The sequence below is a fragment of the Callithrix jacchus genome, chromosome 8, assembly GCF_049354715.1.
Source record: "Callithrix jacchus isolate 240 chromosome 8, calJac240_pri, whole genome shotgun sequence".
NCBI classification, from domain to species: Eukaryota; Metazoa; Chordata; class Mammalia; order Primates; family Cebidae; genus Callithrix; species Callithrix jacchus.
In genome coordinates, this window is record NC_133509.1 from 84643642 (window position 1) to 84659798 (window position 16157).

General features: G+C 36.5%; 1 protein-coding gene across 3 annotated transcripts in view; it reads right to left on the reverse strand.

Moving 5' to 3' along the window:
- SOS2 (SOS Ras/Rho guanine nucleotide exchange factor 2) overlaps positions 1–16157 on the reverse strand; it is a 130436-nt gene that overhangs the window by 12988 nt on the left and 101291 nt on the right. For 2 of the 3 annotated variants that reach the window (XM_035260451.3, XM_035260450.3), the window contains 5 exons: positions 13894–14013; positions 13585–13747; positions 8199–8316; positions 6755–6927; positions 4523–4639 (listed from right to left, as the gene is read on the reverse strand). In XM_035260451.3, coding sequence (XP_035116342.1) covers positions 4523–4639; positions 6755–6927; positions 8199–8316; positions 13585–13747; positions 13894–14013 — 691 coding nt within the window. Of the gene's footprint in view, positions 1–2655; positions 2774–4522; positions 4640–6754; positions 6928–8198; positions 8317–13584; positions 13748–13893; positions 14014–16157 lie in introns of all 3 variants that reach the window. The other variant, XR_013521197.1, reaches the window with a different exon arrangement.

A 16157-nucleotide genomic window follows, 5' to 3' on the forward strand; every position in this document is an offset into this window, starting at 1 on the left:
ATGCAACGGAGAGAACGAATCCAAGCTGGAAAATACCCTTCAGGATATTATTCAGGAAAATTTTCCTAAACTAGCAAAGCAGGTCAACATTCAACCCCAGGTAATACAGAGAACACCACAAAGATATTCCTCAAGAAGAGCAACCCCAAGGCACATAATCGTTAGATTCACCAGGGTTGAAACGAAGGAGAGGATACTAAGGGCAGCCAGAGAGAAAGGTCGGATAACCCACAAAGGCAAGCCTATCAGACTTACAGCAGATCTCTCGGCAGAAACTCTACAGGCCAGAAGAGAGTGGGGGCCAATATTCAACATCCTCAAAGAACAGAACCTTCAGCCCAGAATTTCATATCCAGCCAAACTAAGCTTCACAACTGAAGGAAAAATAAAATCTTTTATGAACAAGCAAGAACTCAGAGATTTTATTACCACCAGGCCTGCTTTACAAGAGCTTCTGAAAGAAGCATTACACACAGAAAGAAACAACCAGTATTAGCCTTTCTAAAAATACACCAAAAAGTAAAGAGCACCAACATAAAGAAGAATTTACACCAACGAATGGATAAAACAGCCAGTCAACATCAAATGGCAGTAACCCTAAATTTAAATTGACTAAATTCCCAATCAAAAGACACAGCCAAAACCCAATGGCATGTTACATCCAGACCTGTTTCACATGCAAGGATACACAAAGACTCAAAACAAAGGGATGGAGAAAGATTTACCAACCAAATGGAGAGCAAAAATAAATAATAAATAAATAAAAAGCAGGAGTTGCAATTCTTGTATCGGATAAAATAGATTTTAAAGCAACAAAGATATAGTGGTAAAAGGATCAATGCAACAACAAGAGCTAACGATCCTAACACCCAGATAGGAGACTTAGATTCAATGAGACAGAAAATTAATAAGGATATCAAGGACTCGAACTCAGATCCAGAACAAGTAAACTTAATAAATATTTATAGAGCTCTCCACTTCAAATACACAAAATATACATTCTTGTCAATACCACATCACACCTACCCATTAGTTTAAATGAAACATTGATTGGCCATTATTAATACCCAATTTTTTTCAAAATAAAGCAATATTTCCATTTACTCTCCCTCTTTCTCTTCCTCTTTCTTCCTCTCCTTTACTTATTTTTTTTTTTTTTTTTCTTTCCTTCTCTCAAAAAAAAAGAAATCAACTTGTAAACCTCTAGATCCAGGTCGGCAATGTCTCTTTCATTGCTTGATTTCCTTTCTTCCCTTCCCTCCCTCCCTCCCTCCCTCCCCGCTTCCTCCCTTCCTTCCTTCCTTCATCCCTTCCTTCCTCCCTACCGTCCTTCTTCCCTTCCTTCCTGCCTTCCTCCCCCCCCAAAAAAAAAAAAAAAAAAAGTCTTTGGAGGACATTCCTATCATCGTCCCCCACCCTCATCTCTGTCCCATTTTTCAGTTCTGGCAGCAGTAACCTAATAAAAAACACAGAACTCAGATCAGAAAACTTGAGTTTAGATTTCAACTATGCCAATATCTAGCTATGTAGCCTTGAAAAGGTTATTTAACCCCTTGGAATCTCACTATTTTCCTTTGTAAAATAAAAGTAAGATCTAAGAGGAGCTTTCAAAAAGTGCAGGCAAATGTCTATTATAAAATAACTTTGCATGACTTTCATTTTTTTCCCATCAAAATAAACTCATACTAACTTATTACAACATGTCTGAATAGGACCTAGTTTGAGACACTAAGAAGGATAAGACATCAGTTTGTAAAGAATCCCTATTAAAGGAACATGAATTCTGCTAAAATTGAAGCAAGAACAAATATCAAACTTATGATGACACTTGGGTGGAAGAATGGTGAAATTACTGATACTTTATGAAAAGTTTATGGGGACAATGGCCCAAAGAAATCAGCCATTTACAAATTGATAACTCATTTTAACAAGGGATGAAATGACGTGGAAGATAAAAGCAATGGTGGCAGACCATCAACATCCATTTCTGAGGAAATCATCTCATTCCTGCCCTAAGTGAAGAGGATTGATGATTAACAACAGAAAAAACAGCCAATACCAAGGTATCTCAACTGGTTCAGCATACACAATTCTGACTGAAAAATTAAAGTTGAGCAAACTTTCCACTAGATGGATGGCAAAACCACTGCACCCAGATCAGCTGCAGAAAAGAGCAGAGTTTTCAACAGAAATGTTAAATAAGTGGGATCAAGACCCTGAAGCATTTCTTTGAAGAACTGTTAGGAAATGAAACATGGCTTCCCAGTATCATGCTGAAGACAAAGCACAATCAAAGCAATGGCTACCAAGAGGTGGAAGTGGTCTGGTCAAAGCTAAACCCAATCAGTCAAGAGCAAAGGTTGGCCAAGTGCAGTGGCTCATGCCTCTAATCCTAGCACCCTGGGAGGCTGAGGTAGGAGGATCATTTATGGCTAGGGGTTTGAGACCAGCATGAGCAATATAGCAAGACTCTGTCTCCATTTAAAAAAAAAAAAAAAGGCTGGGCATGGTTGTTCACACCTGTAATCCCAGCACTTTGGGAGGTCGAGGCAGATGGATAACTTGAGATCAGGAGGTCAAGATGAGACTGGTCAACATGATGGAACCCTGTCTCTACTAAAAATATAAAAATTAGCCAGGCATGGCAGCACATACCTGTAATCCCAGGTACTTGGGAGGTTGAGGCAGTAGAATTGCTTGAACCTGGGAGTCGGAGATTACAGTGAGTTCAGATCACACCACTGTACCCCAGCCTGGGTGAGAGAGTGAGACTCTGTCTCAAAAAAAAAAAAGGGCAAAGGTCATGGCAACAGTTTTTTTTTTAGGATGCTCAAGGCATTTTGCTTGTCGACTTTCCAGAGGGTCAAAAGACAACAACATCTGCTTAGTATGAGACTCTTTTGAGAAAGCCAAAGCTTTTGCAGAAAAACAACCAGGAAAGCTTCACCAGACTCCTTCTCCACCCCAGTAATGTTCCTACTCATCCCTCTCATTAAACCAGGGCAATTCTTTGAGACTTTTGATGGGAGATCATTAGGTATCCACTTATAGTCTTGACTTCGTTCCTTCTGACTTTTTTTGTTTCCTAATTATAAAAAAAAATTAAAGGGTAACCACTTTTCTTCAGTTGATAATGTAAAAGAGAGTATACTGACATGGTTAAATTCCCAGGCTCTTTAGTTTTTTAGGGATGGACCAAAAGATTGGCATTATCGCTTACAAAAGTGTCCTGAACTTGAAGAAGCTTAAGTTGAAAAATAAAGTTTATATTTTTATGTTTATCTTTTAATTCCATTTTAAAACATTCTTATCTTTTCAATGCATTTTTCCATGAATTTTTTTTTTTTCTGATACTGCGTCTCACTTTGTCACTGAGGAGGGAGTGAAGTGGTTCAATCTTGGCTCACTGCAACCTCCGCCCCACAGGTGTGCACCACCATGCCCAGCTAATTTTTTGTATTTTTGGTAGAGACAGGGTTTTGCCATGTTGCCTAGGCTGGTCTCCAACTCCTGAGCTCAAGCAATTTGCATGCCTTGATCTCCCAAAGTGCTGGGATTACAGGCATGAGCCATTGTGCCCAGCCTCCATAAAGTTTTTGAAGTCCCCTCATACACCACACAATTGTGAAGATGAGATAGCATGAAACTACCTAACTTCCTGCTTTGCCTAAAGTTGCTTTGTGCTTTTACTTCCTTCCATATCTTGCTTCACTTTTAGCTACTTAGAATTCATTTTCCATTATTTCTGTTGCCACTGCAAATCCCTACAGTAACTAGAAACTGTAGTGTCAAATTCTAGTGACAGAGGTGGGTTCCAGAGGCAACTATGGACCATACAGCCCTAATGGCAGAAGTCATGATCAAGCCACAAGAACCAAAATGTTTGCTTACTCCTTCCTAGGTCTTTTCATTTTTTTTGTTGTTGTTCCAGTCAGCTACCTATTAAGTTCTCACTTTCTCACACTTTTTTTTTTTTTTTGAGATGGAGTTTCGCTGTTGTTATCCAGACTGGAGTGCAACGGCACGATATCGGCTGACTGCAACCTCCGCCTCCTGGGTTCAGGCAATTCTCCTGCCTCAGCCTCCTGAGTAGCTGGGACTATAGGTGCACACCACCATGCCCAGCTAATTTTTTTGTATTTTTAGTAGAGACGGTGTTTCACCATGTTGACCAGGATGGTCTCGATCTCTTGACCTCGTGATCCACCCGCCTCGGCCTCCCAAAGTGCTGAGATTACAGGCGTGAGCCACCACGCCCGGCCTTCTCACACTTTTTTGTATTATTCTAGGAGGGATCAAAAATGAACGCATAAGTAATACTAAGATAAGGCATAAACAAGATTTTATCAAAAGTGTGACATTTCCCACCACAGTCTATATACTTTTAGAAATAGTACAGTACTGCAAACAAAACATCTAGGAACAGCCATTTGATTACATTTTTAAAATAACAGGTTGTTAAACATTGAAAATAATATTTTTAAAAACAGAGCAATTGTTTCCAAAAGTTTAAAAGACTTACAAATCGAGGTGGCTGTTTGCAGTTTCGAGGTTCAATTTCTAGTGACTTGTTGAACAAATAATCTGTAAACTCTTTTTCAGATGCACTTCCCATGGGGTTAAGGTTTTCAAAGAATCTCTGGAATAAAACAGATATCACAAGTGCATACATAACAACTATATATTTTAGATCTTATTAAAATAAGATCTCATTAAAATTTTTTGCAGAAAATTATTTCATTATTTAATGCTAAAAATTATCAACAAATTAAGAGATCACAATATTTGAAAAGTTCACAAGTATTGCTCATTCCAATCTCTTTACTTTTGAATAAAATTATATAATTTTTGTCAAAGTTATATTCTAGTCTTAAAGTTCTATTAAAAATTTAAGTTTTCATCTTAAATTTCATTTAAGATGAAAGCCATTATCATTATCATCTTAATGGCTCAGTAGTGGCCCTGCTTATTCCTTAGTAAACTTTACTCCTACTCTTGTAACAAATGATCATCACCAGTAAGCTACCAAAAGGGTTTAGAACAAAATTATGGTTATAATCCACAATGAAATTTCGATAATCAGAAAAGAAGTGGAGATAGATTAAGTTCTGTTATTCCAATTTATAGATCATTCTTGATCATTTTTAATTATTCTGGAAATTACTTTTACTTTAAAAGTAGTCATTTGAATTACTTCAAAAGTAATTTCAAGAATAATTATAGGTTGGGCACAGTGGCTCACGCCTATTATCCCAGCACTTTGGGAGGCTAAGGCAGGTGGATCACCTGAGGTCAGGAGTTCAAGACCAGCCTGACAAACATGGAGAAAGCCTGTCTATACTAAAAATACAAAATTAGCTAGGTGTGATGTCTGTCATCCCAGCTACTCAGGAGGCTGAGACAGGAGATTGCTTGAACCCGGGAGGTGGAGGTTATGGTGAGCCAAGATTGTGCCACTGCACTCCAGTGCTGGCAACAATAGTGAGACTCCCTCTCAGAAAAAAAAAAAAAGAATGATTATAAACGTAAACCTATCTGTGCTAACTTTTAGTACAAAAAATGTTTTTATATGAGCCAAGCCATGCTAGCTTACACCTGTAATCCTAGCAGTTTGGGAGGCTGAAGCCAGGGGACTGCTTAAGCCCAGGAATTTGAGACTAGCCAGGGCAATATGGCAAAACCCCTCCTCTTAAAAAAAAAAAAAACAATAAAATTTAGAAAATTCTGTCTTTATCAAAATATACTTCAAGCTTAAAGTAGAAAATTTAGATGATTTAGCACTGCCAAAAAGAGAAAAGAGAAAAAGAAGCAGTAACCTTACAAACCAGAAATCTCATTGTTCACACTTAAATATTGGAATATCTTCCAATGATTTTACTGTGCATGTGAATATATGTATCTATATGACATATAGAAAAATTTATATATAAATACATATATACATAAAATAATTTTTCCTGAAAAACTGGGATATCAGTTTTCTTCTTTCTGAGGTTTATATTCAATTAACTTTTTTCCACGTGGTTTTCTTTTCTTTTTTTTTTTTCTTTTTGAGATGGAGTGTTAGCCTCCCGAGTAGCTGGGATTACAGGCACATACCACCGTGCCCAGCTAATTTTGTATTTTTAGTAGAGACAGGGTTTTACCACGTTAGCCAGGCTGCTCTTGAACTCCTGACCTCAAGTGGTCCGCCCGCCTTGGTCTCCCAAAGTGCTGGCATTACAGGCGTGAGCCACAGCACCCAGCTGGTTGGTTTATTTTACAAACCACAAATTTTAACTCTATAGTATTTCATCAGATTGATGTTTCAGAATTTCCTTTTTTTTTTTTTTGAAATGGAGTCTCGCTCCATCACCCAGCCTGGAGTGCAGTGGTGCAATCCCGGCTCACTGCAATCTCTGCCTCCCGGGTTCAGGCAATTCTGCCTCAGCCTTCTGAGTAGCTGGGATTACAGGCATGTGCCACCCTGCCCAGCTAATTTTTGTATTTTTAGTAAGAGACAGGGTTTCACCATGTTGGTCAGGCTGATCTCGAACTCCTGATGTCATGTTCCACCCGCCTCAGACTACCAAAGTGCTGGGTCACAGCGTCTGGCCTCTTACAGTTATTTTTAAATCTACAATTAAGTCATCATTGACTACTGTCATCCTATTGTGTGATCCAATAGTACAAGTTATTCATTCCATTTTTCTTTTTTTTTTTTTGGTACCCATTGACATGTTCTCTTTTAAAGATAAGCAAAGAAAATATTTACCCTCATATCTGGTTCTATCCGTAAACAATAAGGCTGATTCTGATACTGCTGAATTTCTCCAGTAATTTCAGCTACTTTTCTCCTCTTACTGAAATTGATTAAATCTTTCCCTTTCTTTTTTAAAAAATCATTATTCCCTTCTTCGGTCTTCAGAATATTTGTTAAATATATTCCTAGAAAAAAAAAGAATTTAAAGAAAAGTTATTTTAAATTTTGTTATTTAATTAATTATTTGGGAAAACAACTGATCTAATAAAGTTGAAAGGCATCCTATATTATTTAGCAACTCTACTACTAAAATGTTGATAAGTCTCTGACAATCATTAATTCTCCATTAAGAGTTTTTTTTTCTTTTTAAAGAAAAATACTTTAAAATAAAAAGAAAAGAAAAGCTACTGGCTTGTACAAAAATAAAGTTGCTAATCTAAGAAATGGCAAATTAAGCTTTTCTTTCTTTTTTTTTTAGGCAAACCAGCATGGCACTTGTATACCTATGTAACAAACCAGCATGTTTTGCACATGTACCCCAGAACTGAAATTTAAAAAAAGAAAAAAATAATAAGCTTTTCTAAACCCTAATTTCACTAAGTGTAAATTGTGTTAAATCTATTCTAACCAAATGTTTTGATATTTGATTATAAATATTTAATGCCAAGTATCTTAAGTGATTATTCATCAATAAATTAATTTTTAAGCTAATTTTGGTTAATAAGCCTATAGGCTTATAAACTAATTGCTTCCTCAGAGCCTGTAATTTAGATAGAAAAAAAAATTACTTGTCACTCATGAACAATAAAAAAGTTTTTAGTCCCTTTTTTCATGCATGATTGCTGATTCATTTAAATTGGTTGTTCTCAACTGGGGACAATTTAGTCACCGAGGGGATATTTAGGAATGTCTAGAGACATTTTTGGTTATCACAACTCCAGGGTGCTATTGGAGTGTGGTGAATAGAGGCCAGGATGCTGCTACAGATCCTACAACGCACACGAGAGCCCATCACGATAAAGAATTATTTGGCTCAAAATACCAAGATTGCTGAAGTTGATAAAACTTGATTTAAGTCATTCAATTTCAATAATACATAACAATATTTTAATTCTAAATTTAAAAATTACATAAAAGCCATTAATAAAGAGAATGCAAATACCATAGATGTGACATAATTATGATAAAAATAACAGTTACTATTCCATGGGTACGTCCTATATGATAGACTTTGTATTAGGTAGTACAGATAAAATATTTTTAATCATTATTTATAACTACCCTGTGAGATATTATAATCTTCATTTTACAGATAAGAAAATACAGTTTTATTATTTATCAATACAGAGAACTAATAAAAACTCAGATATAAAATAAAGATAACCTGCCTCTGAAGACAGGTCTCTTTTGGCTATACATGCTCAACCTCAAAATATATCCATATTTAGTAACTTACCAAAAAAAGGCACACAAGGTGGATTGATTGACTTAAGTTTTACCAGATATTTTTTAAAGTGATCTTGACTTAATTCCACGGCTTCATCCAAAATTTTCCGTTTTCTTTCCTGCAATGCCTTAAAGGATATATAAATTTAGTATAATTTTTTAATAATTCAATCATATTTTATAAATGCAAACCTTTAAATTTTATAAAATTTTGTAAATTATCTGGAAAACAATTTTTTTTAAATTAAGAGATGAGTGATATTCCTTGTACACTTATCTGAAGTGATTTCTCCTCTCTTTTATCTATAAATATAAAACCCATATTCATATAAATTAGAAGATAAAGCAATAAAAATATTCTACATCATCCCTTGTGAGTTATTTTGATTAGCCAGGGTTTTAAGTCATAGTTGTAGAAGAGGAAAATGATAACCCCTGAACACTCAGGGGTTATAATTTTTTCTACTGAAATATTTTTTGGGGCTAAGGGTTGGGGTTATAATTTTTTCTACTGAAAGATCTTTTGGGGCTAAGGGTTGGGGTTTTGGTAAAGAGAAGACAACTATCAGAAGGCAAGAACACTTGAACAAAAATTTAGTAGCATTTCTTTTATACTTCTTTATTAGATTTTCTTACTGAAAATTAATTATTTTTAACTTCAGAAAAAATATATGCGCACACACACAAACCCCCTAGCAAACATTATGCTTGATGGAGAACCAACCATTCAGTGAATTTCCTTTAAATCAAGGAAAAGGCCAAGGGGGATAACATTGTAGTTTTTATTCAATACTATACAGAAGTCCTAGCTAGCACGGACAAGAAAAAGAAATAAAGAACCAGAGACTGGAAAGAAAAAAATCTGTCACTATTCAGAGAGGACGACTGCTCATGAAGAAACTCCAATAAATCTACATATAGAATTTTAATGAGAGAATCAGCAATGTTGCTATATATAAAACCAATAGACAAAAATAAACTGTGTTTCTAGATAACATCAATAAAGAAATCATGATTTAAAAAAATATTCTGGCTGGGTGTGGTGGCTCACACCTGTAATCCCAGCACTTTGAGAGGCCGGGGCAGAAGAATTGTTTCAGGCCAAGAGTTTAAAACCAGTGTGGACAACAAAACAACACCCAATGTCCACAAAAAATTTTAGAAATCAGCTGAGCAGGATGGCATGTGCCTATAGTCCCAACTATTCAGGAGACTAAGGTAGGAGGATTGCTTGAGCCTGGGAATTGGAGGCTGCAATAAGCTATGATCATGCCACTGTACTTCAGCCTGGGTGACAGAGTATGACCCTGTCTCTAAAAAACAAATAATTCTAATATAAGTCTAGCAGAAGAGGTGTGCTATCTCTGAAAACAACAACAAAAAACCCCACAAAACCTTATTAACTGAGTAAATAAATGAAAAAATAAACCATGTTCATAGTTGAAAAGACTTGTTACTATAAAAATGTCAGTTCTTCACTAATCTCTAATTGGATTTAGAGATCCAATGCAATTCCTATCAAAATGGCAATTTTAAAAAATGAAGCTTAAATTGATTCTAAAATTTATATAGGAGAACAAAGGGCCAAGAATAGGTTACTCTTGAAAAAAAGTACGATTGGTGGGGACGTGCCCTAGTCTACTCTATCAAGGACTAAAGTTTAGACAAGGGGCACTGGCACAAGAGTAATCAAATAGATAAAGTAACAGAACAGAGACACCAACAACAGGCCCACATATATAGGCATTCAATTTCTGTTCCATTTATTAAATAGATTACTATTTCATATATATATATTTTTTGAGACAGAGTCTTGCTCTGTAGCATAGGCTGGAGTGCAATGGTGCAATCTTGGCTCACTGGAACCTCTGCCTCTTGGGTTCAAGTGACTCTCCTCCTGCCTCAGCCTCTCAAGAAGCTGGGATTACAGGTACGTGCCACCATACCTGGCTAATTTTTATATTTTTAGTAGAGATGGGATTTCATCATGTTGGCCAGGCTGGTCTCGAACTCCTGACCTCATGTGATTCACCCACCTCAGTCTCCTAAAGTGTTGGGATTACAGGCGTGAGCCACAGCACCTGGCCTATTTCATAATATTTGACTAAGTATTAATATCTTTAATATTTAAAGTTCATACAAATAAATAAAATGCAAACATCCAAACAGAAAAATATATGTATAAAGCAGTTTTTCCTCTATTCCCCTCTAATCACAACCCACTAAAAAATACAAATAATGTTAAAAGAGGAGTATGTATCCTCCCACATTATTCTTTATACTTATCCAATTCCACTTATAGGTTTAGAATTTGCTCTGCTTTGTTATACTAAAATGAAATAATATTATAGTCATTCTGAAGTTTCCCACCCCCTAAAATATGGCAAATGTTCTTCCACAACAATACAGATAGATCACCTTCACTTTGTTCTACAGTTAAACAGTATTCTACAATATAAGTATAAGATGATGTATTTAATCATTCTCTTATTGATAAACATTCGAGTTGTTTCCTGTTTTCTGCTACTACAACTAATGCTGCAGTAACCGTATCTTTGTACCTATAACTTTGTACTCTGGTGCATTTATTTCTTTAGGATTCTGGGTCCAAGAATATGTATATTTTTAATTTTAAGATATATTGTTAAAGTGATTTCCAAAAAGATTGTAAAAATGCCCATTTCCAAAGGCTGAGTTTCTAACTTGTTATCCTTTACTTAAAAAAAAGTCTAAGGTGCAAAAGCAAAGAAAGAAATCATAAGTGAAGAGATTGATATGTGCAACTAAATAAAAATGATAAAACTTCCTCATGTCAAAGCATTATACATTTTTTAAATTAAAAAGCAGATAAAAGACAAACAAATGAGAAAATATGAAATGTCTACGTTTTAAGATCTTTAATATGTGAAAAATCCATATAAATGAATCAAATGCAGATGGGCATTCTGACTCACGCCTATAATCCCAGCTACTCAAGAGGCTGGGACAGGATGATCCCTTGAGCCTAAGAGTTCAGTGCTGCAGTGGGCTATGACCATGTCATTATACTCCAGTCTGAGCAATAGAGCAAGACTTTGTCTCTTTAGAAAATAAATAAATAAATAAAAATCAACAAAATGCAAACACCCTCCCCCCAAAATGAGAGAGGAAATGAATATATATAAATCATAAAGTAGCCAATAAATACATATTCAACCTCACTAGTTAATTTTTTATTTTGAGACTGAGTTTCATTCTGTCACCCAGGCTGGAGTGCCGTGGGGCAATCTCGGTTTACCACAACCTCTGCCTCCCAGGTTCAAGCAATTCTCCTGTCTCAGCCTCCCAAGTAGGTGGGATTACAGGCACATGCCACCATGCCTGGCTAATTTTTGTATTTTTAGTAGAGATGGGGTTTCACCATTTGGGCAGGCTGGTCCTGAACTCCTGATCTCAGGTGATCCACCCACCTTGGCCACCCAAAGTGCTAGGATTACAGACATGGGCTGGTTGTGGTGGCTCACGCCTGTAATCCTAGCACTTTGGGAGGCCAAGATGGACAGATCACCTGAGGTTGGGAGTTTGAGACCAGCCTTACCAGCATGGAGTAACCCGGTCTTTACTAAAAATACGAAAAATTAGCCGGGCGTGGTGGTGGTGCATGCCTGTAATTCCCAGCTACTTGGGAGGCTGAAGCAGGAGAATCGCTTGAACCTGGGAGGCAGAGGTTGCAGTGAGCCGCGATCATGCCTGGGTGCCAGAGCAAAACTCCGTCTCAACAAATTTTAAAATAATAATAAACAGGCATGAGCCATTATGCCTGGCCTCACCAGTTATTTTTTAAGACGTAATTTTAAAATGAGATTTTCCCCCTAGAGGCAGGTGCCACTATGCCTGGCTAATTTTTTTTTTTTCAGAGATGAGGTCTCCATATGTTGCCCAGGCTGGTCTCAAACTCCTGGGCTCAAGTGATCCTCCCGTCTCTGCCTACCAAAGTGTTGGGATTACAGGTGTGAGCCACCACACCTGGCCAGAAGCTTATAATACCAAGGGGCATTTATCATATCCTGCTACAAAACACCCTGGCAAAAGTATTAAAAGTCTTAAAGTACACAAATACTCAGACCCAGGATTTCCACTTCTAGGTTATTTCTAGGGAAATTAAAGTTCTTACAAAGATTTCTATGTATGAATATTCCATGATAAATTATCACAGAAAAAAAAGCCAGAGATAACTTAATTGTCTCACAATCTAGTGTTGGAATAAATTATGATTTATCCACAACAGAAAGCCATGAAGTCACTAAAATCTTGTTTTTAAAGATAAGCTAATAAAAAATAGAAAATTGTTTATGAGAAAAAGGCCATAAAAATCTATGTACAGTCTCAATTTTTTTTTTTTTTTTGAGACGGAGTTTCGCTCTTGTTACCCAGGCTGGAGTGCAATGGCACGATCTCGGCTCACCACAACCTCCACCTCCTGAGTTCAGGCAATTCTCCTGCCTCAGCCTCCTGAGTAGCTGGGATTACAGGCACACGCCACCCTGCCCAGCTAATTTCTTGTATTTTTAGTAGAGACGGGGTTTCACCAATCTCAATTTTTTAATTAAAAGTATATATGCAAAATATCTTTCTATATTTTCTATTTCTCCTGAATTTTCAATAGTAAATGCTAGACACATATAATTTTTAAAATAAAATAATTTTTTGTGGTCTCACTCTGTCACCCAGGCTGGAATGCAATGACACGATCTCGGCTCACTGCAAACTCTCCCTCCTGGGCTGAAGCAATTCTCCTGTCTCAGCCTCCCAAGTAGCTGGGATTACAGGCATGGACCACACCCGGCTAATTTTTATATTTTTAGTAGAGAAGCAGGTTTTGTCACGTTGGCCAGGCTGGTCTCGAACACCTGAGCTCAGGTCATCTGCCTGCCTCAGCCTCCCAAAGTGCTGGGATTACAGGTGTAAGCCGCAGCGCAAAGCCAAATATAAGTTTTTCGAAGAGTTCTTCCTGTGTTAGTCTACTGTTGACTATCTAAAAGCAATTAAGATATTATTTGTATTTTTAATTTAAAATCCTTTGTCATTTGAGAATATCAATCAATGTGTTATTGAATAAATCCACTTGGAACTTCATTACATTTAGGAAAGTATATTACATTACAGTAAAGTCTCATATTCTTTACTGAATAGATACTGATATATTTTCTAATATAAGCCTAGGATTCACATATTATATATCATATCCATATCAGCTAATATCAGCATATTTTCTAATATGTTTATATCACTATGTTTCAGAAGAAAGGATGAATTTACAAAGAACTTACTAAAAAAGATAGGTGGTAGATGAGATTAACTTTATACTAATTTTATCATACCCAAGAAAAATAAAAAGTTATAAGCCTAAAACTTACCTCAAAGGTATGGTCTAGTCTGTATACTGACACTGAATTTACTGCACTGACTATCTCCAATACGCCATTGAAATTATTCAAATCTTGAAAAACTTGCAGAATTTCTATAATTCTACTTAGTATTGCCACCCGTTCTTCAAAATTTTCTGCTTCCACAATGCATCTAACAACAACAAAAATTCATGGCTTAGAAAAGTTTCACTTCACTCAGAAAACAAGTTAACTATGTGTAGCCAGAATTTTAGCTTAAAGATGACTTAATATTATGGCTATCAGGAAGTAGTTAAGATAGAGTAAATTAAAACTTACTTTTCAAACCAGAGGGTGAGATTTGTGGTATGGCGAATCATTTTTAATAAATTTGGAGAATTTATTTCTTTATCTTCTTTGGTCCACACACTCCCTACAAGTTCAGAAGGTTGAACTTTCCTATGGAATTAAAAATCAGTGCAACTTAACCTACAAAGAATTAGTATTACTTAAAGATCTTCTAAAACTTAAGAAAAACACAACACAAAAGATAGATGAACACATATGTGAACAAGTAATTCTGAGAGGAATAGACCCAAATAGCTACACACATATGAACAAGTAATTCTGAGAGGAATAGACCCAAATAGTTACATACACGAAAACATAATTTATCTTACTCAAGGAAAATAACATAAAACCACAATTAAATCCCTTTTTACTCTTATTAGACTAACAAAAGTCTGATAATTCTGAATGGGTAAAAATATAATACAACAGGAATACCAATATGGAAGTAAAAATTGACACAACCACTTTGTAAAACAATTTGGCAAGATCTCATAGTACTAAAGAGACATATACCTGATGACTCCACAATTCTACTCTTGGCTATGCATATATCCTAGATAAACTCTTACACAAAATTATAAGAGTTGGGCACAGTGGCTCATGCCTATAATCCCAGCACTCTGGGAGGCTAAGGTAGACGGATCACTTGAGGTCAAAAGTTCAAGAACAGCCTGGCCAACAAGGTGAAACCCCAACTCTACTAAAAACACACAAAAAATTAGTCAGGTGCAGTGGTGCCTGCCTGTAGTCCTAGCTACTCGGGAGGCTGAGGCAGGAGAACATAATTTGAACCCAGGAGGAAGAGGTTGCAGTGAGCCAAGATCACACCACTGCACTCCAGCCTGGGCAACGGAGTGAGACTATCTTAAAACAAACACACACACACAAAAAACAAAGTTGTAAGAAAATGTTTGCAAGAATGTTCAGTGAAGCATTATTTGCAAGAGTGAAAAATCCCAAACAACCTAGAGGCGCATCATCCAGAGACTGGATAAATTGTGGAGTATAAATATAATGGAATACTACACAGCATCTAAAATAAGCTAACTAGAACTGTATTCATTGACTTGAACAAATGCCAAAAACAATTTTAGTAAAAAGCATGTTGCAGAATGATACATAAGTATATACAGTTTAAAAAATGTGCAAAACAAGCTGAGGTGTAGACCTACAATCCCAGCTACCTGGGAGGATAAGGTGGGAGGATTGCTTGAGGCCAGGAGTTTGAGACTATCCTGGGCAACATAATGAGATCCTATCTCAATAAAATAAAATAAAATAAAATAAAAACAAAGGACACAGTAGTTCCCGCCTGTAGTTCCTGCTACTGAAAGACTGAGGTGGGAAGACTGCTTGAGCCCAGAGTTTGGGGATGCAGTGAGCTATGATCATACCACTGCAGCCCAGCCTGGGTGACAGAGTGAGACCCCACCTTAAATAAACAAACAAACAAACAAAAAAACAGCTGGGCACTGTGGTTCATACCCCATAATCCTGGCATTTCGGGAGGTTGAGGTGAAAGGCCAACTTGAGGCCAAGATCAAGACCATCCTGGGCAACGTAGCAAGACTTCATCTCTATGATTTTTTTTTTTTAATTAGCCAGGTATGGTGGTGTGTGTCCGTAGTTCTAGCTACTTAAGAGTCTGAGGCAGGAGGACTGCTTGAGTTCAGGAGTTCAAGGCTGCAGTGAGCTATGACTGAGCCACTGTACTCCAGCCTGGGGAACAAAGTGAGACCTTGTTTCTTTAAAAAAAAAAAGTACAAAACAATGCTATATATTATTTATGAATCTCTGTGCCTGTACATAAATTATAAAGATATTTAAAAAAATAGTAAACATCAAATTCAGGGTGGTGGTTATTTCTTACGGAAAAGACAATAATAAGATTGGGGAGAATTATACAAAGGATTTCAATTTTATCTAAAATGTTTTTGTTGTTCATGAATATTCATTATATCATTATATTAAAGTATTTAATATAAACTCAAACAGATAAAATCTGCTCTCTGTATCACTGTATACAGTGAGTCAGAATTATATAATTAAAAAACTGGCCAAGTACAGTGGCTCACACCTATAATCTCAGCACCCTGGGAGGCCAAGGCAGGAGAATTGCTACAGGCCAGGAGTTAGTGGCCAGCCTGGGCAACACAGTGAGGACCTATCTCTATTTGTTTTTTTTTACTGACCAGTGGCATTGCCATTAATGGCCTACAGACTTGGTTATTCATTAAAAAAAATATTTTTTC